The sequence below is a fragment of the Pan paniscus genome, chromosome 21 (assembly GCF_029289425.2).
Source record: "Pan paniscus chromosome 21, NHGRI_mPanPan1-v2.0_pri, whole genome shotgun sequence".
In the NCBI taxonomy this organism is placed as follows: Eukaryota; Metazoa; Chordata; class Mammalia; order Primates; family Hominidae; genus Pan; species Pan paniscus.
The window spans coordinates 25,839,769-25,864,762 of NC_073270.2; the positions used below are offsets into that span (position 1 = coordinate 25,839,769).

General features: G+C 45.3%; 1 protein-coding gene and 1 non-coding gene across 3 annotated transcripts in view; one reads left to right on the plus strand and one right to left on the minus strand.

Moving 5' to 3' along the window:
- Positions 1-24,165, minus strand: part of APMAP (adipocyte plasma membrane associated protein) — a 29,485-nt gene extending 5,320 nt beyond the window's left edge. The window contains exons 1-8 of one of the 2 annotated variants that reach the window (XM_008954725.4): positions 23,951-24,165; positions 15,256-15,372; positions 10,333-10,448; positions 5,215-5,307; positions 3,205-3,321; positions 1,942-2,116; positions 1,271-1,405; positions 637-829 (exon numbers count right to left, since the gene is read on the minus strand). In XM_008954725.4, the coding sequence (XP_008952973.2) occupies positions 637-829; positions 1,271-1,405; positions 1,942-2,116; positions 3,205-3,321; positions 5,215-5,307; positions 10,333-10,448; positions 15,256-15,372; positions 23,951-24,045 (1,041 nt within the window). In that variant the 5' untranslated portion in view covers positions 24,046-24,165. Of the gene's footprint in view, positions 1-636; positions 830-1,270; positions 1,406-1,941; positions 2,117-3,204; positions 3,322-5,214; positions 5,308-10,332; positions 10,449-15,255; positions 15,373-22,376; positions 23,912-23,950 lie in introns of those variants that run through there. The other variant, XM_008954726.6, reaches the window with a different exon arrangement.
- LOC112438059 (U6 spliceosomal RNA) lies at positions 5,741-5,847 on the plus strand. The gene has a single exon (XR_003026557.1). It is a non-coding gene; the product is annotated as a U6 spliceosomal RNA (small nuclear RNA).
- Positions 24,166-24,994: the final 829 nt, after the last annotated feature.

Consider the following 24,994-nt stretch of genomic DNA (forward strand, 5'->3'; position numbering starts at 1 on the left):
GTTGTGTTGAAGGGGCCATGGCTGGCCATTGGTGGGGGTGGGTGACTTTTTTTAAAAAGGGAAAGATTTGGGTGTGGTAAGAGGTCAAAGGGCAGAACTCCATAGAGAAGGGTGCCTTGCAGTGAGGCTGCAAGAAGGCAGCAGGGAGCAGGCGGGACGGCAGCTGTGGTGACTAGGTTACAGGGGTGGCCACACCTGCAGGGAGGGGAGGAAAGGGCACCTGCCGACTCTTTCCCTGAGGAGGCAGAGAGGAGGGTGGAGAGCAGAGAAGGCCTGGCAAAGCCATGGCAGATGGAGGAGCAAGACTGACAGGCACGCAGATGCCCAGAGCCACGATGGTGAGGGTGGCAATCAAAACACCCAGAAACAGGGAACCAGAGACTGACAGGCAGGCAGATGCCCAAAGCCACGATGGTGAGGGTGACAATAAAAACACCCAGAAAAAGGAAAACCATAAGAACCAAAGGGTCCAAATGTTTAAATCTGCATTTCAGGATGAAGAATGAAATGTGTTTCTAAGTGTCATTCAGAGCCAAATACTACAAGCAGAACTAGATTTTTAAGCTATAAGGGTCAAAAAAATATGATTCAATTCATTTCCGTTTTCTTTCTTGGAATAACAGTTTTCACAGTTACCTTAAAAATCATCCTTTTAATCCAGGGTCTCTCAGATAAGAAATCCAGCATGGAAAACCCAGGGTTAGGGCGGATGGTCGACATGCCCACCCAGTACCCCCCAGAGCTGCTGGGCCGGATGTTGTCTGGAAATCCAGGCATGTTCTCCACAAACAGATCAGCCCCGCCCTTCATCAGGCCAGAAACGTAGACTCTGAAAAATTCACCCAAGCAGAGAGTGAACCATAGCCCCTCAATTTCAGAAAAAAAATTTTAGCCAAGCACCAAACTGGTCTTGGTCCAAATATATATATGGAAAGTGCTCTATGACGATCATGAACAAAGGCTCAGCTGCTGAGAAGAAACCTTTGTGCACAGGGCCCAGTATGAACAGAGGGGAAGTAGGTCAGGGGAGGACCAAGGCCCTGCCAGCAGGGGAATGGGGCCCGGGCTGCACCAGTCAGCCTTAAGACACTCTTCCAGACTGCAACTCGCAATGGGAGAAAGAAAGCGCACCCTTGAATTTTCTTTAACATGCCATGCAGAAGGTGCGCTGCTGCCTCTGATTTCTGTCGATCCCATTTCCATGCCCACCCCACCCCGGCCATGATGCGCTCTGGCCAGTAACTGATGGCTCAGCTAATCCCACACACACCTTCGTATCCTGGCCATGGTTGTTTCTGCCACCAGGACAAAGTCTTCTGCAGGAGACAGCTGGACTCCATTCGGGAACCGCAGCTGGTCCAATAAAACTTTTACTTCCCTGGTCACAGTATCATACTCCAGCAGGCTGTGGAACACCAAAAGCAGAGGGTTATGGGGGAGAATCCCTGGCTCCCACTCTGGGCCTTCAGGGTATGGGCCTGCAGAAGGTGACTCCGCCTCACCCCAGAGCAACAGGCCCTGGGTGCCCTGCTCAAACTTGATTCGAGGCTGGCCCCTGGGGGCCCTTCCCCATCCACAGCAGATCCAGTGTCCCCTCCAGGGAACCCCAAGGTCAGTTATCTTGCTCACCTGGGAGCTGGACAGGAATACCCCTCAGAGAGGCAACCCAAAGCCCAGGCCTGCCTCCGGGGTCTCTCTCGACTGCCTAGACTTGCACCCTCAGACGGACTGGCCTGTTTTATTTCCTCAGAGAAAACGAAAGCACCTTGTTCCATTTTGTGACATCCATCACCTGCCTCCAGAAGCCACTAAGGTCCTGTCCTAGAAGCTGAAATATGATGCTGGAAATACTCCCTTGGTCCCTGGAAGTAACAGGCTCTGCTGAAGCAGCTGGCCTGGCTGGTGAACTCAACAAATGGGAGACCTGGAGCAAGGCCTCACCGCCCGTCATCTGTGCCCTCCATCACCAGAAGCAGGTAGTCTCGTCTTTGCCATTTGCTGCTAGAATCGGTGAAATAAATCTTCCTCCCATCCTGAGTGACTGTAAGATCATTCACAAAGGACATTTTCTTCCCCTCAATGGGTGTCTCGGAGGACAGCAGCAGTTTCACTTCACCTGAAGTTTAAAAAGAAAGAAAAAGATTGACTTGAACTAGGAACTTCTCAATAATTGCAAAATATTAACCAACCTAACTGATTTAAAAAGAAAAACTGAAACTTCTCCATGTCATTTGTCAGAAGATTTATTCCTTCTTATAGTAAAAACAGTATTAGGTGTTAAATGATTTTTTTAGACTAAGTTCATTAAAGGCAGGATCTTTTCTATAAGGATGAGGAATTCCTTCTTTTACTAAGGCCAACTGACTTGATAACATCTACTGCAAGTGTTAGGCAGGCTTTAGTTCTATTTGTTAGTTCTATTTGAGAGAAATATGACATTCTACTCATCTCCTTTTAGAAAAGAAAAGTAGTAGTAAGTTTTGAAAAATAATAGAAAGAACATGGATTGAGTGCTAAGCACTCTCGAGGTGTGATCGCCTTTAAACCCTCGCAACAATCCCACAGGCAGGGCTACTATGACCCCAATTTGATGAGGAAGCTGGGCAGAGAGCAACTAAGGGACCTGCAGTCACAGCTGGTGGCCAGCAGAGTGGAATGCCCCCAAGCAGCTGGGCTGCAGGGCCTATGTTCGGGCCCCCACGCACAAGACAACGGACTCCTCCCCAGCAGGAACCTCCACTGAGACACACAGCACGTATTACAGCCTGGTCAAGGGGACTCATGAGCAATCAGGGGAGAGAAGAGGAGGAACTACAGGAGAAAACAGAAAGGAAGAGACAAAGGGGAGGGCCACAGAGAAGAAAGAGAGAAAACAAATAGACAAGACGCAGAGAGACACACAGAAAAATCAAGACAGAAAGAGGTCTAACTTCCTCAAAATAAGTCCTTTTGAGACCCTGTGGCTAAAATATAAATACTAGGAGGAAATTAGGATATGGACCAAATGGAATCATGGGTAGGGAGTTTTCTGGTGTTTAAAACTAGCTGACTTTTGCAGGCAATGTTTTCAGTACTGTTCAGTGAATAAGAAATATCAGAGTCTTTAGTAGACTGTTGCTAACAAATCCTATTAAGTCTACACATACATATATTGTTTAAAAGATCTAAAATCTTCATAGAAGGAAACGAGATATTGTCACATACGTTTCCAGGGATTTACTTCAAATAGTCCCTTGTATGCATCGGCCACAAAGAGAGTCCCATTGGGCCCTGCACGGATACCCAGGGGTCTCCCACACACAGGCTCATCATCTCGGGTTTCTAGAAAAACAAACAGATGGGGATTGGTAGCTGGTCCCGGATTCTACATGTGCTGTTCTCAGTATCCAAGCATCTCATCCATCCCTTCCCATACATCATGCTGTACAGAACAAGACAAGACCATGGCATTAGAGCTACAACTGCCCTGCAGGTGCTCACTGCAGGTGCTTATTGCAAGGTGTTCATTGTGGGGTGCTCACAGCAGGGTGCTTACTGTAGGTGCTTACTGCAGGGTGTTCACTGTGGGGTGTTCACTGCAGGTGCTTATTGCAGGGTGCTCACTACAGTTGCTTATTGCAGGGTGTTCACTGTGAGGTGCTCATTGCAGGGTGTTCACTGTGGGGTACTCACTGCAGGTGCTTATTGCAGGGTGCTCACTGCAGGTGCTTACTGCAGGGTGTTCACTGTGGGGTGCTCACTACAGGTGCTTACTGCAGGGTGTTTGTGTAGAGTGCTCACTGCAGGTGCTTATTGTAGGGTGTTCACTGTGGGGTGCTCACTGCAGGTGGTTATTGCAGGGTGTTCACTGTGGGGTGCTCATTGCAGGTGCTTATTGCAAGGTGTTCACTGTGGGGTGCTCACTGCAGGTGCTTATTGCAGGGTGTTCACTGTGAGGTACTCACTGCAGGTGCTTACTGCAGGGTGTTCAAGTGGAGTGCTCACTGCAGGCGCTTATTGCACGGTGTTATTGCAGGGTGGTCACTGTGGGGTGCTCACCGCAGGGGCTTATTGCAGGGAGTTCACTGTGGGGTGTTCACTGCAGATGCTTATTGCAAGGTGTTCACTGTGGGGTGCTCACTGAAGGTGCTCACTACAGGTGCTTATTGCAGGGTGCTCACTGAAGGTGCTCACTACAGGTGCTTATTGCAGGGTGCTGACTACAGGTGCTTATTGCAGGGTGCTGACTACAGGTGCTTATTGCAGGGTGCTCACTACAGGTGCTTTTGTGGGGCATTAACTGTAGGGTGCTCATTGCAAGTACCACTGCAGGTGTTCACTATAGGTGCTCACTGTAGGTGCTTACTGCAGGGTGTTCACTGTGGGGTGCTCACTGCAGGTGCTTACTGTAGGGTGCTGACCATGGGTGCTCACTGCAAATGCTTATTGCAGGGTGTTCACTGTGGGATGCTCACTGCAGGGTGCTTACTGCCAAAATGGCACGGAAAAAGGCAGGTTAAAGAACTGATGTGTATAATTCCATCATACGTGTGTGGGTGTGGATGTCCATGAACAAAAAGATGTCTGAAAAGTGAACCACTAAAATGTTCATAACAATTACATCTGAAAAGACTCAGGTGATTTTTATTTTCTCCTTTGTACCTTTGTGTTGTTTGTGTTTATGAAAATACATCACTTTAATAAAAACATTCCAGCTATTAAAAAATGGTAACTATTAAGTCTATAGACTATCAGTTTTAAACAGTGAGTCTTCTACTCTAGTTTTCCAAAATTTGAATGACTTAAGGGTATTCTCACTTACAGGGCTGAAATTCCTGAGACCAAGGCAGAATAACACTTACACATCCAAGTAATGACAAGGCCACCTGCTTTTCCACAGCAGCACTGTGATAACACCTATTAGCCTCTGAAGTACCGCAAAGGTAAACGGGGACCCCAATAAAATGGTGAGGGGCGAGGCCCACGCAGTACCAACCAGGGGCCACAGCCACTACCCAGCTGCAAAATGGGGACTGTAGGTGACCATCAGGCACCGTGAGGCCCAAGGACCACCCGGCAAATGAAGAGCTCGTAGTGACGTCATGTTCCATCTACTAGATGGTCAGAGGTTCTTTTTCTCCCACAGGCATTCTAGGGAAAAGCAGTTCCACACAGCAATCCAACATCTTTCTGAAAGACTGGAAGAGACACGTCGAGGGATTATCACCAACTTACTGCAAGGGCCCGAACCAAACCGGGCAATGGTCTCTATTTCACCATTTTCAAGTTTTACGACCCAGCCATCTGCTGTCCCAGTAAACATCACATCTGTTTAAAAACACAAAAAGGAGGAAGAGCAATGTTAGCCTAAGAAATGTGACTAAGCCGCCTTCTCCTACAAGAGGGCTTGTTTACATGTTCCCCCTGCCCTCTAGAGGAAATGCCAATTCTCAAGATGGAAGAGAAGCAATTTCTGGGAATACGAAAAATCCTTAAAACTTACAGCGATAAAACTGCGGGGACCTAGGGAAGCAGCCTGTGGGCATGAACCTGACTCAAGAGCAAGGGTGCAGCAGATACCAGTCAGTGATGAGAACTGTGAGGATTTTCTCCAGTCCTGAAGCACTCAAGCTGACACTCAGCACTTAGGGACATGAGTTCATATTCACCTCACATCAGTGTCTGCTGCTGATATTGATTATATCCAACTAAAGGAGAAGAACTGCCAGAAATCCTTTAGAAGAAAATTACAGCACATTAAGTGCTTACTTCAGTAGCACATATACTAAAATTAGAATGATACAGAGAAGACTAGCATGCCCCTTGAGCAATGATGATACACAAATTCATAAAACATTCCATAGTTTTCAAATGTATATTGCAAACTCAAGGGTAACCACTACAAAAAGTAAAAAAAAAGAAGTATAACTGATATGCTAAGAAAGGAGAGAAAATGGAACCATATAAAATACTCAGTTTAAAACTACAAAAGACAAAAAGAGAGTAGAATGCAAAAATAGAAACAAAGAATAAGGGCAAAGAATAGAAAACAGTAACAAATACGGTAGATATTAATCCAATATATCAATAATCACTTTAAACATAAATGGTCTAAATATACCAACTGAAAGAGAGACATTGCCAGAATTATTCAAAAAACAAGACCCAACTCTATGTTGCGTATAAGAAACCCACATTAAATATAAAGACATATATAGACTAAAAGTGAAGGGATGAAGAAAGTACCTCATGTTAACACTAACCAAAAGCAACCCAGAATAGCTGTATTAAATTCAGACAGAGAACACTTCAGACCAAGGAAAGTTATCAGGGATAAAGAGGAGCATCACACAATGACAAAGGGGTCAATGCCTCAAAAAAACATAAGAACCTTTAATGTGTATATGCTTCACAATAGAGCACCAATATGTGAGGCAAAAACTGATGAAACTGCAAGGAGAAACAGAATCCACTATCACAGTTAGAGACTTCAACAATCTAAACAAGAATAATCACATGATCATATCAACAGATACAGAAAAAAACATCTAGTAACATCCAACACCCACTCATGATTAAAAACTCTCAGCAAGCTGGGAGTAGAGGGGAAACTTTCTTAACTTGATCCAGAACATCTATAAAAAAATCTACATATAACATCCTACTTATGGATGACAAACTAGAAGCTTTCCTGCTAAGATCAAGAACAAGGCAAAGATGCCCCTATCACCACTCCTTTTCAGTATCATACTGGAAGACCTAGCTAATGCAGTAAGACATGAAAAGGAAACAAAAGGTATACAGATTGAGAAGAAAGAAATAAAACTTTCTTTGTTTGCAAGTGACATAATTGTCTAGATAGAAAATCTGAAAGAATCAACAACAACAAAAAACCCTCCTGGAAATAAGCAATTATAGCAAGGTTGCAGGATATTGCAAGATATTGACTCACCTTCCTTTATACTAACAATGAACAAATGGAATTTGGAATTGAAAGCACAATACTATGTACATTAGCATCCAAAAGATTGGCATACTTAGGTATAAATATAATATAATATGCACAAGGTCTATATGAGGAAAACTACAAAATTCTGATGAAAGAAATCAAAGAACTAAATAAATGGAGAGATATTCCATGTTCATGGATAGGAATACTCAATATTGTCAAGATGTCAGTTTTTCCCAACCTTAATCTATAGATTCAATGCAATCCCAATCAAAATCCCAGCAAGTTATTTTGTAGATACAGACAAATTAATCCTAAAGTTCATATGGAGAGGGCAAAGACTCAAAATATCCAATACAATATTGAAGGAAAAGAATAAAGTCAGAGGACTGAAACTACTCAACTTCAAGATTCTCTATAAAGCTACAGTAATCAAGACAATGTGGTATTAGCAAAAGAATAGAAAAATAAATCAATGGAACAGATAAAATTTTTAGCCCAGAGACAGACCCACATAAATACAATCAACTGATCTTTTGACAAAGGAGTAAAGGCAATACATAATGGAGAAAAGACCGTGTTTTCCACAAATGGTGCTGGAACAAATTTGTTTGCATCCACATGCAAACAAATAAATCTAGACACAAACTTTATACCCTTCACAAAAATGGAATTCAAAATGGATCATAGACCTAAATGTAAAATACAAAACAAATTCCTAGAACATAGGAGAAAATCTAGGTATGATGATGAATTTTTAGATATAACACCTAGGGTATGATGATGAATTTCTAGATATAAAACCAACGTGAGATACATGAAGAAATAATTAATAAGTGAAACTTCATTAAAATTAAAAACTCTTGCTCTACAGAAGATACTGTCAAAAGAATGAGAAGCCACAGACTGGAGAAAATATTGGCAAACAACATGTCTGATAAAGAACTATTATCCAAAATACACAAACAACTCTTAAAACTCAACAACAAGAAAATGAACAACCCAATTACAAAAATGGGCAAAAGGCCTGAACAGACACATCACCAAGAAGATATACAGATGGCAGGTAGGCATATGAAGATATTCCACATCAAATGTCATCAGAGAAATGCAAATTAAAACAACGAGACACCACTACACACCTATTAAAAGGGCCAAAATCCAAAACACTGACACCACCAAATGCTGGCGAGGACATGGAGCATCAGGAACTCTCACTAATTGCTAATGGGAAGGCAAATGGTACAGCCACTTTGGAAACGCTTGGTGGTTTCTTACAAAACCTAACTTACCATACAATCCAGCAATTATGCTTTTCGGTATTTACCCAAATGAGCTGAAAACTTAGGTCCACACAAAAACCTGCCCACAGATGTTTATACCAGCCTTATTCACAACTGCCAAAACTTAGCAGCAACCAAGATGTACTTCAGTAGGTAACTAAACTGTGGCACATCCATACAATGGAGTATTATTCAGTGCTAAAAAGAAATGAGCTATCAACCCATGGAAAGACATGGAGGAATTTTAAATAAATGCATACGACTAAGTGAAAGACGCCAATCTGCAAAGGCTACATACTGTATGAGTCCAGCTACATAACATTCTGGAAAAGGCAAAACTATGGAGATGGCAAAAAGATCAGTGGTTGCCATGGGTTAAAAGAAAAGGGTGGGATGAACAGGCAGAGCAAACAGGATTTTCAGGGCAGTGAAAACACCCTGTATGATACCATAACGGTGGATACATGGCATTTGTCCAAACCCATAGAATGTATAAAACCAAGAGCGAACCCTACCGTAAACTACAGACTCCGAGTACTATTGACGTATTGATGTGAGTACATCACTTGTAACAAACGTACCCTTGTGGTGGGGGATGTTGATCATGTGGGAGGCTGTGCATGGCATGTGTGCAGAAAAAGTATTTGATGAAATGCAACACCCAATCGTAATAAAAACTCTTTTTCAGAAAATCTCTGTACCTTCTGCTCAATTTTGCTGTGAACCTAAAACTGCTCTTAAAAATAAAGTCTACTTAAAAACAAATAAAATAAAGCCTGCTATAGTCGGTGGTTACTCTCTCCCAGCACTCCCCAGAGCTAGTACCTCCTTCCACTGTCAGCAACCTGCCAGCCAGCCCCCAGGGCAGCTTCCAAATGAGGTGGCAGAGACAGCAGTGGCAGGTCCCTGCGGCTCACACCCACCAGAGAGGACCCCACTGTGCCTGGCCAAGAAATGTCACCAGCTCATCAAAGAAAGAGAAAAAGCTGGGACCTGGTGACAAAGTACAATGAGAAGTAACCCAGTGAAAAGGAAAAAGACAGGAAAGTGCTCTCTTTGGGAGGTAAGATCATTGGTTTGCACTTCAACTGCTGTTAAGTTTCAGTTTTAAAGAGCAAGATTTGATTTTTCACCAAAAAAAGCTAAAGCTTTTAAAATTTACACAAATAAATGCCAATGTCTTTTTAAGAGAAATACAAAGTTCTATCATGATATTTACTCTTCTTGAAACAATTTTGACTTTGACAGCCAAGAAAACAAACCAACTGCAGAAATGGACCAGTCCTTGGGGCCTGTGTCAAATAACAGGGCCCAGGCAAGAGAAGCTGGTCAAACGTCACTAGAAGAGAGGCCACTGACCAGCCTTGAGAGCACAACAGAAGCACCCTGTGTGCACATACCCACAGCCACCCACTGCCTGGAGAACAGTGTGTTTCAGAATAACAAGCGGCACTTCCAAAGAAGCTGCTCAGCAAGCCCACACCAGATTAAGTTTTAAACTATCTGTGACTATCTGTGCCTTCCCAATACTAAACTTAATTCTCATTTTAACAAACAGAAAATGCCTTGTTCAAGGTCACTAGAGATGCAAGTATTAGAACCAGACCCAATTCTAGTTCTGAGGCGTGGGCAAGTGTGATGCAGATGGTTACCCTTAAGTGTACCCATCAAAGTGAGATTTCAAACAGACAGACAAAAACAGTGGAAATATTGAGAACCATTTGTCTTCATTTCACAGTGAAATCTATACAAAGCAAATGGAACTAAGAAATACTGTGCTGTCAAATACCTATTTAACTTTGATAAATGAACTAAACATCAGTATCTGTATTTGGCCTTTTTCCTTTCACAACACTTTGAGCACAACAAAGTGTTCCATAGAGATGAATTCAAAATCACCCAGTGCTAAAATGGCATGCAAACTGGGCAGATGAGACCAGCAGAAAGAGCCACTAGGGCCTCCCATGTGATGTCTGGGGGCCAAGTCCCACGTCCGCAGCTAAGAAGGATGTGCAGGGCCCCAGTCCAGGGGCAGCGTGCCACTGCAGCTGCTCCCACAGAACCCGCCCCCTCAGACAACAGACAGCCTGGAAGGCCCCCCGCCTCCCAGCTCAGACTTACCCCCAATATGTGCTATGGACTCCGGTCCAATAAGTTGATTTTCAAACAGCCTTTCTGCCTGTCGCAGCTTCGTATTTGGATGCAGAACACCAAGCAAGAGCGGGGGTTCTTTGAAGCTGCAAAATAATGCAATTCCAGAGATCTGTCTATAAATACACATGTGAAGAAAATGTGTACCAAGCACCTGCTCTCAGTTCTTTGATAAAGATGGTACTTTCTAACAACATCCTCAGTTGCCAGAAATACAAGGGTTAAGAAAAAACTGTTCTAGGATATCAGAAAACATCATGGTACAAAAGAAATATAAAAATATAAATGTGCTAGTGCAAGACCTTCAGCAGTCTTGTCACCTGAGAGCATCCTGGGGCCCGTGCCCACCCATCCTCCAGCCTCCCCAGCTCCCCACCCCCATCCAATGCCTCAGGGCAGCTGGACCTCCTCACCCCTGTGACTCACAGCCCTACAGCCACTGGAGTCTACCTAGGGTGGTGGGGGGCAGTGCCCACATTTCACACCTGATGACCCGGCCTCGTATTTCACAGAGAAGATGGAAGTAGCAAAGGGAGACCTTCCTGGGACTGGAGCCACCGTCCCATGGTCCAGCACAGGGCACGCCACCTCCCGCTGACACTCTCGGGGCCCACCAGGCTCTTCCTGAAGCAGGAGCCTGAGCTGGGCCCTGGAGCCCTTCTACTCACAGACACGGCTCCAGAAACTCCTGCCTCTACTCGTCCTTCCCATCCACGTGCCAGTATGTCACGCCTCCCAACCCACCATCAAGTTCTGCTGATGCCACTTTGAAAAGACACCATTGAACCCATCTCCCCATGTCCTCCTTACAACCCTGGCTGGGGCCACCATCCTCTCGCCTCGCCCCTGCTCCCTCCCTTGACCCCTGTAGTCTACTCTCAATCCAGCAGCCATGCCGGATCATGACCTTCCTCTATTCAGAGCCCCACAATGGCCCCCTCTCATCTAGAGCCAAGTCCTGGCAGCAGCCTCTGAGCACCGCAACCTGGCCACAGCACCTTCTTGCCTCCTCTCTCCCTTGTGCCTTCTGCGTCCCTCACACCAGCCCCTCCCTGCTGGGTCCTAACCACACCAGCATCTCCCTATCCGGGGCCTTCATACCAGCTCTTTGCTCCACTTGGAACAGCAACCATCCCCCACCCAGGAGGCCCACTCTGACCACCCAACTGAATATCCGATACCTCCCCTGAACCCAGGCCCCTGCCCTACTCCATGCTCCTCATAGCACATACCAGCTTCTCATGCACTGTGTGATCTGCTTCTGTTATGTTTATGGTATGTCTGTCCCCACTAGAACATACACTCCATGAGATCAGGGATTTCTTTCTGTGTTTTTCTCTACTGTATTCCCAGCACCTGGCACCCAACATGGCACACAGAAGGCTCCCAACGAGCACTGCTGGAGGAAACCAAAGTGGAGAGGAATATCTTCCAATTATCCCGTCCCCTGCCTCCAGCAAGGCAGAGAATTCAAGAACAGGAAGGAGCTAAGCGTTGGGGAAAAGTTTATGACAACAGCAAAAAAAGCTTCTTTAAAGCTCTCTTCACAGCAAAAGAGGAAGGAACAGAAACCCCACCTGGGGCAAGTGGTGCCATGCTACGATGACAAGCAGAGCTGCCAGCTTCGCTCAGCCTCGGTCACCTCAACACGCCGGGCAGCATGGGGTCACCATGGTCAAGAGGCCATGCTCAGCCTCGGTCACCTCTACAAGCTGGGCAGCGCGGGGCCACCACGGTCAAGAGGCCACGCCACGATGACAAAAGCAGACCTACCAGCTTCGCTCAGCCTCTGTCACCTCTACACACTGGGCAGCGTGGCGTCACCATGGTCAAGAGGCCATGCCACGATGACAAAAGCAGACCTACCAGCTTCACTCGGCCTCGGTCACCTCTACACGCCGGGCAGTGTGGGGTCACCATGGTCAAGAGGCCATGCCACGATGACAAGCAGAGCTGCCAGCTTCGCTCGGCCTCCGTCACCTCTACACGCCAGGCAGCACGGGGCCACCATGGTCAAGAGGATCAGGCCAGCAGACGGGGCAGAAACGGCCACTCAGTTGATGGACGGGTGTTTGGGAGTCTACCCAGGGTACTACATCACTCCCGTGAGAGCTTAGACCACACTTAGAAATCTCTAAAAAATCAGAGAACAGGCAGACCAGGAGTATGGAGGGACAAAGAGAAGGATGGTCGCTCTTCCAGTCTGGACTATTACACAGCTGGTTTCAGTACTTGAGAACAAAATCACCAGGAAGGCTGCAGGGCTTTGCCAAAAACCTGCCCTGCAAAGTCACTTTCCCTTCTTTCTGGGAAGATTAGAGGGCTGTCATAGACACAGCATATATGACATCCTGATTCCTATAGCATGTACAGAGTCGTTTTCAAGATCCCTGTGACAACGTGGGGAGATGTGAACAGAGTAACAGGGCGTCTGTATGATCACGGATGGCTGGCACAAGTGAAGAAAGCCTGCACTAATGCAGTGATACTCAACTGCAGAGAAGTGACCCACTGTGACCCACAGACTGCACAAAGGTTTTCCTAAGCACTTCTGAGAACCAGCTCTCTGAGGTCCCCCACATCTCTCTCCCTAACACAGGAAGCCAGGGTGTGGGGCACTGCTCTCTCCCTCCCCAGCGGGTCTCCTGTTGGCCCTGCCTGAGTTTTATACGGTGCTTCTATTTGCTCTTGAGGTCCCAGACCACCCATAAAGGTTGTTGCTATTTTTTAATATCTCTCAGTTTGACAGTTTCACCCGGTAGTAAAATGTGTACTTCTAACAGTACTGCAACTTTCAACTCCCAGTAGAATTACTCTTTCTGTTGGTCTTTAAAATTATAGCAACCAAATCCATTCTCCAAAATGCTGCTCTGTTTTTTTTTTACCATAAATTTGACTTTAACTGATATTTTTTCAGTGACTAGAAACATTCATATCCTTCTATGAAAAATAAACTTTTTGTTCCCTTCTGGAGAGAAACCATGTCCTTCCACAGAGTGACTGTGGGCTGAAAGGGCTGCAGCTGAGTCGGCACCCACTGGGATGGCGTGCATGGGGCATGGCCTGTGTTGTGGCCACGTTCTTGCATGAGACACACCAAGCTCTGTCATGTACCAGGCTTCTGCTTCTGCTCTGCATTTTGGGGCCTATCTTCCTGTTTTTGAGTGTGCCATTCCAAAAGCAGAGCCCAGGAGAGAGGCCCCTGTTGGCTGTGATTCCAGTGCCATAAGCTGAGCCCAGGAGAGAGGTCCCTGTTGGCTGCGATGGTTCCACTGCCATTCTGAAAGCTGAGCCCAGGAGAGAGAGAGAGACCCCTGTTGGCTGTGACAGTTCCACTGCCATTCCAAAAGCTGAGCCCAGGAGAGAGGTCCCTGTTGGCTGCAGCGGTTCCACTGCTTCTCTTCCTTTCTTTCCTCATCAGGCTTTTCTACTCAACAGATAGAACTCACTTTGTACAAACAACTTCCAATCCCCAGTAGGCTCTGCTTCCTTTCAGTGTCTGGCCAGGGCCACATACCCCATTTCCCAATGGATTTCTTCACCACTCTTTCCACACATAAAATCATCTTTCCTGAGATCAAAGGTCTTCAATCACTGAGGCTCCAACCTCTCTCTCCAACTCAAAACTCAACCTCAGCCTCCTTTTCCAAGGCCAGCCCCCCAACCCAAGCTTCTAATCCCCAGCTGTGGACACAGTTCACTCCCCCACCTTAGCCAACTGGACTATCCAAGAAGGCCCAGGTCAGTTTCCCTTTGGGTAGAATGAGCCATCCTGCTCTGTAAAGAAGGGTTAGAGAGAAGCCCCTCCCTCAACACATCAGGGGACCCCCCCCCACCCACCCCTGACGCCCCTCCTTTGGAGACAAGATGTCCTCAGGCCTGGCTCAGGCAGAAAAATCCATCTGAAGACCCACTGGCACACCAGGAATTACAGAGCTGACACTCTTGGAGCTGACTAGAGTCCCCAGTCCTTCACCCATTCTCAATCTTACATGAGCAAATTGTGTGTTTACAGCACCTTGTGCCTTTACTATTCTAAATCCAGCAACAAAAAGTTCACTCAGCTACACATGTCAATCTAAGGTCAGAACCGTGTCCTCTACATTCTTAGTGAATCGGATCCAATATAAAGCCTTAATTTTTATGGATAAAACACTACATTATTCAGTTAGTATGCTCTATTCACTCTTTAACTAGGTATGATTCTTGTCTGAAGTTTGTAAAGCCTTACCTGGACTAACTCATTTAAAATAAGCTACAGATGGCTTCACCCCATCAGCAGTTGCAAGGGGAACCAGGAAATTACTGAACCAGACTGCACAACCCTCCTGCAACTATGTCAACATGGAAGTCATAGATCGTCACATTGATGAGAGCCTGGCTCTATCCCACTATAATTATAAACATGAATCTATTTCAGGGGGCTTTACATATACAATAGTTTTTTCAAATTATAATGGACTGCATTACTCATAGATCTCTATCGGTGAAAGGTAACTTAGGAAAAAAGGAACACTAATTATGGGTTTTGTAAAAAATCAGTTACTTACAAAATTTAAATGAGGTAACTGAAGCTCCATCTGTGTGTGTTTTTGCTACTTGAAATGAATTACGGTTGACTGTCTAATGATTATTAAGCTTCTCTAATTTTGAATTTTTGTTTTTGGTTGATGCAGTTTTTTAAAAACAATGACAGGGAAAATACCATGCATATTTCCTGAGTAACATCTAATTCAGCATAAAAACCCAGGTACTAAAGAAATCACAAAACTCTGTTTCTCCTAACTTACCTTTCAGATCAGATTGATTTAATCACCCTCCTTTCCTTGGAAATTATTTCAGCCTATTACATTTTGTCAAGCAACCCCTCCTGAGTACTGCAGGGCAGCCTACCTGAGAGGCTGTGGATCTATAGGAGATTCCAGCAGCATCATGGCTCCAAGCAGGGGAACGGTGAGAGAAACAGCCAGCATCAAGAAGGTCACTCGGAAAACTCTGCCACTAAAGGAGCTGCCAGAAATAAAAGATACAAAGGCAATCAGCTGAGTCTCAGACAGTGACAAGGTTGGCTGGTCCGAAAGCCCTCCCGGCAGGAGCAGGGACGCTCATCCAGTTTCCCCACTGCAAGCTGGCCGACCTCTGGCCTGTGATTAAACTCTAGCACTATTTGCTAGGATTGGCAAACACACTTTTGTTGCTGTTCTTTTTTTTTAATCTTCCAGCTTCCCCTGTGTGGGATACGTTGGATCAGTTACTTTCCAGATCTTGAATCATCCAGGAGGGTTTTAAAGAAGGCAAACTCAAAGAACTGATGAACACAAAATGTAATGGGGAAAAAGAGTTCTAATGACGTAAATGATACACACTCATCCACAGAAAAGGTGGGTAATTCTCAAAAGCTACGCATTCCCGGTGCATGGATTCAAAGCGGCAACACTCAGCACTATGCAGCCCTAAGATTCTCACAGATAGAAGAGACAGCTAAAGTCATGAAGGAAATGGAAGCAGAACAACTTTCTGAGGATCCAATTCCCCAATCACTTTTCCCAACCTACTTCTAAGAATTTAAAAGGAAATCCCAGCTCTTCAACCTAATAGAAGAAGTCTGGCAGATACTGACAGTTATCCACACAGGATCTATAAAATTACAATTCAAAGTCATCACTCCTGAACCCTTGGGAAGATGTGAAAGCTTCCCTGGGAATCCTGGGTGAAGTTTTTGGACAAATGACCAGTAGTGCCTTAAATATCTCTGAACCAATCTTCACATACAATATCTCTCATCTGGCAAACAAGTGAAAGCATTTGGCCTCTTGCTACTAAATAAACCTCATAGGATCATTACTTGCTTACATGAATTGAACTCAAATTTACTAAATGCTTGGCATTAATATTAACTTAAAACAAACAAAATCATGAGTTCCTAAGGTAGAATTTTTTTCTTCCACGAAAAAAATTAAAGTGTTGACAAAGAAAATGTCAAGACTCACACTTAACAAAACAGACTTGATTTAAGGGGGCAGGGTTTGATTTTTAACAGAAGTGTAGTCTTCTGCCATTTAGACGTGTTAAACTCTGTTCTGGGTATGGTGTAGAAACATATAGGCCAAGCCCTCTTTCCCAACAACCAGCCAGGGAACTGCAGGCCAGTTTCTCCACTCCAAAACCCACAGTTTCCCCCAGTGTGAAACGGGGTGTTGGGCAGGGTAACTTCCTGAACATGCATGATCCAGTCCTGAACATGCAAGATTTTCACAAACGAATAAAGCAGAAAAGAAAAGAAATCCCTCTATTTCTACTGGGGTAGGTGGAAATAAAGACAAAGGAAAGACTAAGGGGAAGAAGAGGGAGCAGCTTTCACAAAGTGTCCCTTGCATTTTGGACAGCACCTCTGCAGAGTGGCTGGGTTCTGCCACCAACCTGAGTGGGCAGGAAACAGAGCCTCCCCAGAGCCTCCAGAAACACAGCCCTACTGACACCCTGATCTTAACACAGTGAGACCTGCTCAGGACTTCTGGCCTACGAAACTATTACATAATAAATTTGTGTTGTTCAGGACACTCGTTGTGTGGTAATTTGTTAATGGCAGCCATAAAAATTCACAGTTTTCTAAGTAAACTAGTTTCCAGCACCCTGGAAGTGGGGTGTTGCTGTAACAGATATCTAAAAAAATGTGGAAGTAGCTTTGGAATAGAGCTGTGGGTGAAGGAAGGAAGAATTCTGAGGAGCAGCACAGAAAAAGCCTAGATTTCCTTGAACACAGTAGTAAAACTACGGATGTTAAAAAACTCTACTTGTGAGGTCTCAGAAGGAAGAGAGGAGCATAGCAGGAAAAAAACCATCGCCTTGGAGAACACCTAACTGGGCACGAACACTGCTGGCACTGCTGGGGAGGGCGCAGAAGGATGTCAGGAGCATGGGATTGGAAACTGGAGCAAAGTGGATCCTGTAACACAGTGGTAGAAAGCTTGGCTGAATCGTGTCCTGCAGTTATGTGGAAAGCAGAGCTTCTAAACACTGAAACTGGACCCAGCTGAGGACATTTCCCAGCACAGTGTTGAAGGCAAGGCCCGGTTTCTCCTGCTGCTTCCTCCTCCAGAGCAGGACAGGCCCGAGGGCAGTGTTAACCACTGCCTTCTTCCTTTGCCATTTCCCTTTGCTGATGAGAATTCTGTGTCTATTTTTCTTCTAATAATCTTCCAAAAATGAATTTTGTCCCTAACTTCCTCCCCTTCACTCATAAGGGGTTCAGAGCTCACCCCGTACACCTGAGGCCAGGTAAAATGCCACATTGCCAGTCCTTACCCCTTTTATTAGGTGGGAAAGGAGGTGGTCCAGGCCCTACAAACCCAAACAAAATGCCACAGACACAACCAGGGAGAGGTCAAGAGAGCCCAGCTCCTGGAATAAGGCAGGTGAGAATGAAGGGGAAAGTCAGGTCAACCTCTCCCTCCCAGTCCTGTCTCCAAACCCCAGGACCAAATAATCTTCTTCTAATGTGACTGACTTATACCAGTCAAGGGTATAAGCACCACAGGCATAAAAATGTCTACAAAGCACAGAACTGCGACCTGACATGACGGCAGGCTCATGCAACCTGAGAGGTCTGCAGCAGGGAAAGGAGTAAGGGCCAGGAAAAGAGGAATGGCAAACAGTCCAAATAAGAGTATGCCAAGAAATGTGCTTTACGTGGGCAACCAGATGGAACCAGGTATCTCTCTCCTTCACAAATGAGGGAAGTGGGCAGGGAAAGGCTCAAGTGGCTTTCCCACAGCCAATGCAAGAGCTGGAAAAGCATGACTGAGAGCCAGATGTGACTCTATGGCTGCGGTCACCATTAGAAGCACTGCCTGCCAAGAGCAAGAGGAGGGAGTGGAGGATGCCCAGACCTAGAGCCCTCAGAGTGGGAGTTTGAAAGCTCTGTGAAAATTCATGGTGATTTGCCTATTCTAGGCATTTCATATAAGTGGAATCATACAACACGTGACCTTTCATGACTAGCTTCTTTCATTCAGTGTGTTTTCTAGGCCCATCTAAGTTGCAGTATGTATCTGTACATGGTTCCTTTTACCAGTTGATTATGTATGTATCTACCACAACTTGCTGCCCACTCATCTGGTTTTTTGTTTTTTAAATATAAAGACACGGTCTCAGTATGTCAACCAGGCTGGAGTATAGTGGCATGATCATATCTCACTGTTATCTCAAACTCCTGGGCTCAAGTGATCCTCCTGTCTCAGCCTCCCAAAGTAGCTAGGACTACAGGTGTGCACCACCACACGTGGCTAATTGTTTTACTTTTTGTAGAGAAAACATCTTGCTACATTGTCCAGGCTGGTCTTGAACTTCTGGCCTCAAGCAATCTTCCCACCTTAGCCTCCCAAAGTGCACCCTGAAATGAGCAGGCATGAGCAACCATGTCTAGCCCCACTCATCTGCTGAACATTTGTGTGGGAGGGGGAAATGGGAGTGATTACTTAATCAGTACAAGGTAAACACCTTGCTTTTATGGGGTGATGAAACAGTTTTGAAAGAAGAAAGAGTTGGTGGTTGCCCAACATTGTGAATACGCTAAATATCACTGAACTGTGTACTTTAAAGTGGTTAATAGTATGTTATGCGAATTTCACCTCAACTAAAAAAAAAGTTGACAGTGACAAGAATGTTCTAAACTTGGATTGTGGTAATTACTGCAAAACTGGCCATTATACTAAAAATCACTGATTTGAACATTTTAAGTAGGTTAATTTTATGGTATGTGAATTACATCTCAATAAAGATGTTAAAAAAAACAAAAACAAAATAAAGTCAGTGACTCCACCATGCAAACTGCCACTCCAATGGCTAGGACACCCTTCAACCCAAGTGATTTTCTTTAAGTGACCTAAAGTCTTCCAACACAATAGAAATGAAGTACTTCTACAATAAAGCAGGGCAGGTTACAAGTAAATGACAGAAACGCTTCTGACAGTGTGAACCCCAAAGAGAGACAAAGCACATGGAAAGGTGGATGGTGAAGATGTGTGGCTGCCAGCCCTGAGAGCTGCCCTCACTGCACTCTGGTACTGAGTCCAACAGGGACTGCCTGCCTTAAAGGAAGCTGATGCCATCACCCACCCCACTCCCAGGAGAGGAGAGTCCCTCTAGGGAAGGTACATTGTGTTTTCACCTCATGACCTTCATTATAAACAGTAACAATCTTGCCAAAACGCTACTTTTTCCTTGCCTAACATCATTCTACCTAAGGCAGATTTTCCTCATCTGTCTTGACTCCAACATTGTGACCTCTACTTTACCACACTGCAGCTTACATTTTTAAAATCTTGATGTGGTAATCTGATTCAGAGCTGGTGGCACCCCATTTAAATACCTGGTTGCCCCTTCACACAATAGTTAGAGGCTCAATTATGTCCCAAACAAAAAGTCCAGCCAGGACTGAAGGCCACGGGGCTTACAGCCAGAAAGGAGGCCAAAAGTCCATTGACAAAGATTTGTGTCCCAATGCTGGGGGATCTACCAGTAACACTCTCCTAAAGCTGGAGAAGAATTTAGAGGCCACTCAGTCTACTGTTCCCAAAGGCAGCCAACTCCTGGATGGGCTACATCAAGATGACCTGGGCCAGAGATTCTGCTTTGGTAGGTACAGGGTGGGCCTGCGAATTCTTTCATCGGTTGTTCCTCATGTGCAGCTGGACACCACTAACTCTATGCAGCTCCCTTCCCAGTCAGACTTCACCAACACCTCCCCAACCTCATCTGATCAGCATCCAGCCTCCACTGGAAAGTTCTGTGGTCACGTATTAGAAATACTAGCTTAAATTTAAACAAAACTCCTTGAGCAGCACTGTCCAATAGAACTTTCTGCAACCATGGAAATACAATAGCTACTAGCCATGTGTGGTTCCTGAGCACTTGAAATGGAGTTAGCTTGTTATATAAATGAGGTAAGCACAGCTCCTGGACCCCTGCTCTGGGCGCCACACTTATTTTAGCCCAAGGTCCATTAACTTTTTGGCAGGCCCTCATCAGTGTTGCTTCCTGTAAACTCACAGTTAACCACAATTCTTCTGTCTTTTCTCGGTGTCTGCCTCCCTCTTACTCTTTTTTTAACTTAAATAAAGGGCACTGTATCGATCCCTATCCATTTTCACTGACAAAGCATTGCAGGTTCCCAACCTGTGCTGACACATCCAGGAACGCTGGCAACTTAGTTCCCAGGCGCAGTTTGAGAAATCAGTTTGTTTGCCCCAATCTCTCAGAAGAGCCTGGAGGGATGCCCATCTCCATGAGGACATCTGCACCCTGAAATTGCCTACACTCTCTGAAGGCAAGAGCACAACCACAGTGATGCAACAGGATTTGACAACTGCTGTTGGCTGGGCCATGATTTACACAATCTTCTGTAGATTCACCAGCCAATTTGGCAGATTTTGAAGGGTATCCTGTAACTCTGCACACAGGACATTAGGGCCTTGGGTCCTGAACTGAAGTCCCAACAAGCAGACTCCAAGAGATCAAAATTCACCTGTGATTGTTGTGGAAAACCTGATAGCCCCAAATCCACGGGGTACCAGCAACCTCATGTGTCAAGGTGATCCCTGGAACCTGAGAAAGTCAGATAGCATCAACCCATCTTTTTTAGTGACAGCATCTTGAATTTGTTCATTTTTCACAATCCTTTAAACTGGGGCTCCTAGATTCATCAATTTATCCTTGAAAAAAATTAAGAAATCAAGAAACAAGTTTAAAAAGCCATCTGAAAATACACACCTGGGGCAAAGCTGAGACAAACACCCCAGCTGCCTTACTCCTCATGAATTCGTGAATGCCCAATCTGTTTCTCCATACTTCCTCCCTTACTCTTCAGTCTCCAAGAGGAAAAAGGAAAATGGACCTAGCAGACTTTTAATTAGACTAAAATCCTTCAGAAGTTTATTGAAAAAGCAGAATTATACAGAATTTAATGTACTGAAATATATTAAATCCTCAATGTATTTATTCTGCATCCCTAAACAGTCATATACGGACATTAAACAGTTCTCTTCCTAGATAGAACTGTGTTTCAAACAGAAAGGAATAGTTCCACAGAGTACAATTAAGTTTCTAAAGCATTTCGGGAAATCAATGTCAAATAATAATTATAAGCTTGCACTGGTATGTTAAAGTACTTAGCTCATCTATGTTCCACACTGAATAAAAGAATTTACCAACAAAATTCTCCATTATATTTCAAATACAGTAATTCAAGAGCTTTGGCATAAAGTCTTATTTCCAAAGCATAATTTTAAAAATACACTTCTCAATCATTGTCCAGCTGCCAGTTCTATCCTCCTTCATTCATTTTCATTTCTCTTTTGACTCTATTCTCTGTAACTTCATATAAACCACCTCACACACATAGACCTCAATGATCTCATCAGCAAAACAAAGCAAACACCCACCTTTCGTGCCAAGAGTTGGGAGACCACCCAACGTATTGCTAGGGGTCCCTACCACTGCTAAAATCTATGTCTTAGTTCTGTCAGTTTAGTAATATGTCTCTCAAGGCTTCCTTTATTCTATTTAGCACATCTAAAGTGCTAAAGTTTATTCTAATAGTTTCGTGTTTTTACTTCTGAATTTAGATTCCTTTACTTCGCCCACTATACACAGGCTTTCCTGGCTTATGTTGAACCCTCTACTTTTAAGGTAATCAAGAATACTATAACATGAACTACTAGAAATGACCACAAAATAAATGAAAAATACAGGAGAAATGCAGAAGAAAAATAAGAAAAACAGCTACCATGTTACAATAATAATTGCGGAAAGGAAGGGTGGTGACAAGACCTCACTTTGAAAGAGATCATTACAGATATACAGAAAAGGGATAAACAAACAAGAAGGACAAACACAGGGAAACAAGAACAATGTTCATGGACAGGGAAGTCAAAGAAATAAGTAAACATAAATGTAAAAGGCACACTGGAAAAGATCAGGCAGTAAAAGATGACTTTAGAATCAGATTTACTTACTCATTAAGGAAGAAATCCCCACAGAGAACCTGAAAAAAACAATTAAGTCTGCCTGCTTGCCCTGGGGCCAGAAGTGTGAGCCAGCCGACTTGAGAGTTGGGACCACCTAACCGGTGCCCTCAGGGGCTGTAGGCCCTGGTTTTCAACACACTGCACCTAATGACAAACTCAGGGCACTGCTCTTCCATTTCTCAGGTAAAAATGCCTTGTTTTCAAGATTTCTGTAGGAAAGTGTTGCCAATTCTTGCATGTCCATTCTAAATGGCTCCTCAATCATCAACAGATGATTAATTCACAATATTCACAGTAAGTAGGGTGATCAAATTGTCCCAGTTTGCCCAGGTTTAGCACTGAAAGTTCTACATCCTTGGAAACCCCAGTCCAGGGCAACGCAGGATGGTTGGTCAGGATATATGGGAGCATCTTCCCGATCTTTTCACTGGCCCAAGGAGTCAACTATCACCGCAAAGTCTTCTCTCTAAATTGCCTCTCTAGAGCCTAAATGCTCCTTCCTGCCATCGCTCTCCTTCAGATGTGTTCCTCTTATCATCAGTCAATAAACTCAGTCTACAGGGGCAAAAACTGCCTCTCATTCATATGTACCCCACCACCTCTTGGCACACTACTGATGAACAAATATTTCCAGTATTTCTATCAAATATAAGTCAATCAGTTCCACAACTTCAAGCTTGGTCTATGGGGCCTCTTGATTCTCCCTGAAACTTAAAAGTTATGAAACTCAGGACACAGAATTGAAAAGTGAATTTTAAGTATCTTATATTGAAATCTATGTTTACGAATCATGATTCAGTTTTTAGCTAACAAAACACAGTATTCTTATATTCTGGAAGATGGGAGAGGAGGCAAAGGGCAAAACCTGATATTTCTTAGGTGTCAACAACTACAGTTTCCTATGTTTCTCCATCCCTATCAGGAAAAACTGCCAGGCTGAATTCTCGCAAAAATTGCCTACAATGTCACTTCTGTTCTCCACTCTTTCCAAGAACCGCGGTGAGGACTGGTCACGCAGCGTGAGGGGGGCAGGTGCAGAAGAGCAAGTGTAGAAGCCATCTCTTCGCCGGATAACGAGGCAGGACCCCAGCATCTCGTGGGACCTCCTCCCTTCGGGAAATTGCGGGCGGGGAGCCAGGAAGACGCAGGGCCCTGGCCAGGTAGCTGTGCCCAGGGGGATCATTTAAGCCAAAGGAAGGACAGCGCGAGGGGAGCGAGGGAAAGGCGAGGAAGCAACCGCTATGCAGGGTGGGGCAGGAGTGAGGGAGGGAAGGCACAGGAGCGGCGCGAGGCGGTCTCGGGTCCGGAGAGCCGAGGACAACGCGGCGACTGGGCGCAGGGTGCACCCGAACCTGAAAGACCTGGCAGGTACATCCGCCTTGTCGGAGCCTGCTTCCTCCTCGGAAAAATGAGTTTTTCTTGGGGATGAAACGAGCGGGCTCTGACAACGCGCTCGGCACCGCATCCCCAGGTTACTGTTACTGCCGTCGCCGCTGTCCAAGAGGGTCGCCCTCCACTCCTAGCGGTCCGGCTCCAGCGCCCAGTCTGGGAGTCCGGCCTACCTGCCGTCCTTAGCCTCCGGGGCCTGGCCATCATCGTCTGTGACGACCTGCGGCCGCAGGGGCCGGCGCTGTCGCAGCCCGTCCGCCTCGCTCATGGTACGGGCGCCAGCCTCACCCGCGCTAACCACCCCACACTGAGCGGCGCCGGCTCAGGCTCCAGGCCCGCCCTCCCCCGTACGCGGAAATGACGTTGCGCCCAGGGACCATTCCGCAGCGTTCTCCCCGCCCCTTCCGGCCTCATGGGCTGGCGGTCCCCAGCGCGTCGCTGCTGGGCGCTGTGAGGCGGATTCTGACCGCCCGGAAGCGGGGCTCGGAACTTGCTCAGAGATAGCACCGGGAGCTGCCGAAGTCCCCGCCTGTCTCGGACTCCGGGGCCCAGAACGCGAGTGGTTCAACCTCGGGTTCATCTAGCCCAGTCCCTGCGCATGCCGCCTTCGTCTCACGTTTCTGAGGACGGGGATGCTCATGACGCACTTGGGAATTGCTAGCACGAGATGTTGGCCACTTTTATCGTTGGAGAGGATGGCGCTGTTTATTAAATGTCAGCGACCCTGCTCTTACAGGCAGCGTCAAAAATAATGCATTCACACCCTTGGAACGAAGTCACCTCTGCCTGAAAATTACATCCTTCCCCAACTCATCCGGTTAAGGGGAAAACTTGGGCTAGAAAATGTTTCCCTCTGGTTAAGGCCAGATGTTGAGTATTAAATCTTTTTGTGACGATTACAACAGACATTTGATAAAGTTTATTAAGTTTTGATAAAGTTTATTAAGGATTACCCTTAAGTAAAGTCCAGGTAGAAGCAGAAATTATCACTAACAAAGTTTAAGAAAGCATAGAGAGGCATTGTTCTTTCAACAGTATTGCAGGAAACCAGAAATGTTCCCGGGTGCTGGGAGATGATGGTGGGCAAATCACAGACAAGGCCCCTCCTTATAGAAATTAAACTAGTGGGAAAGATGACTTTAATCAGATCATCATCATAAAATGGACGTAAAATTATCAAACGTAATAATTGCTTCAAAAGGGAAGAACTGGATCTT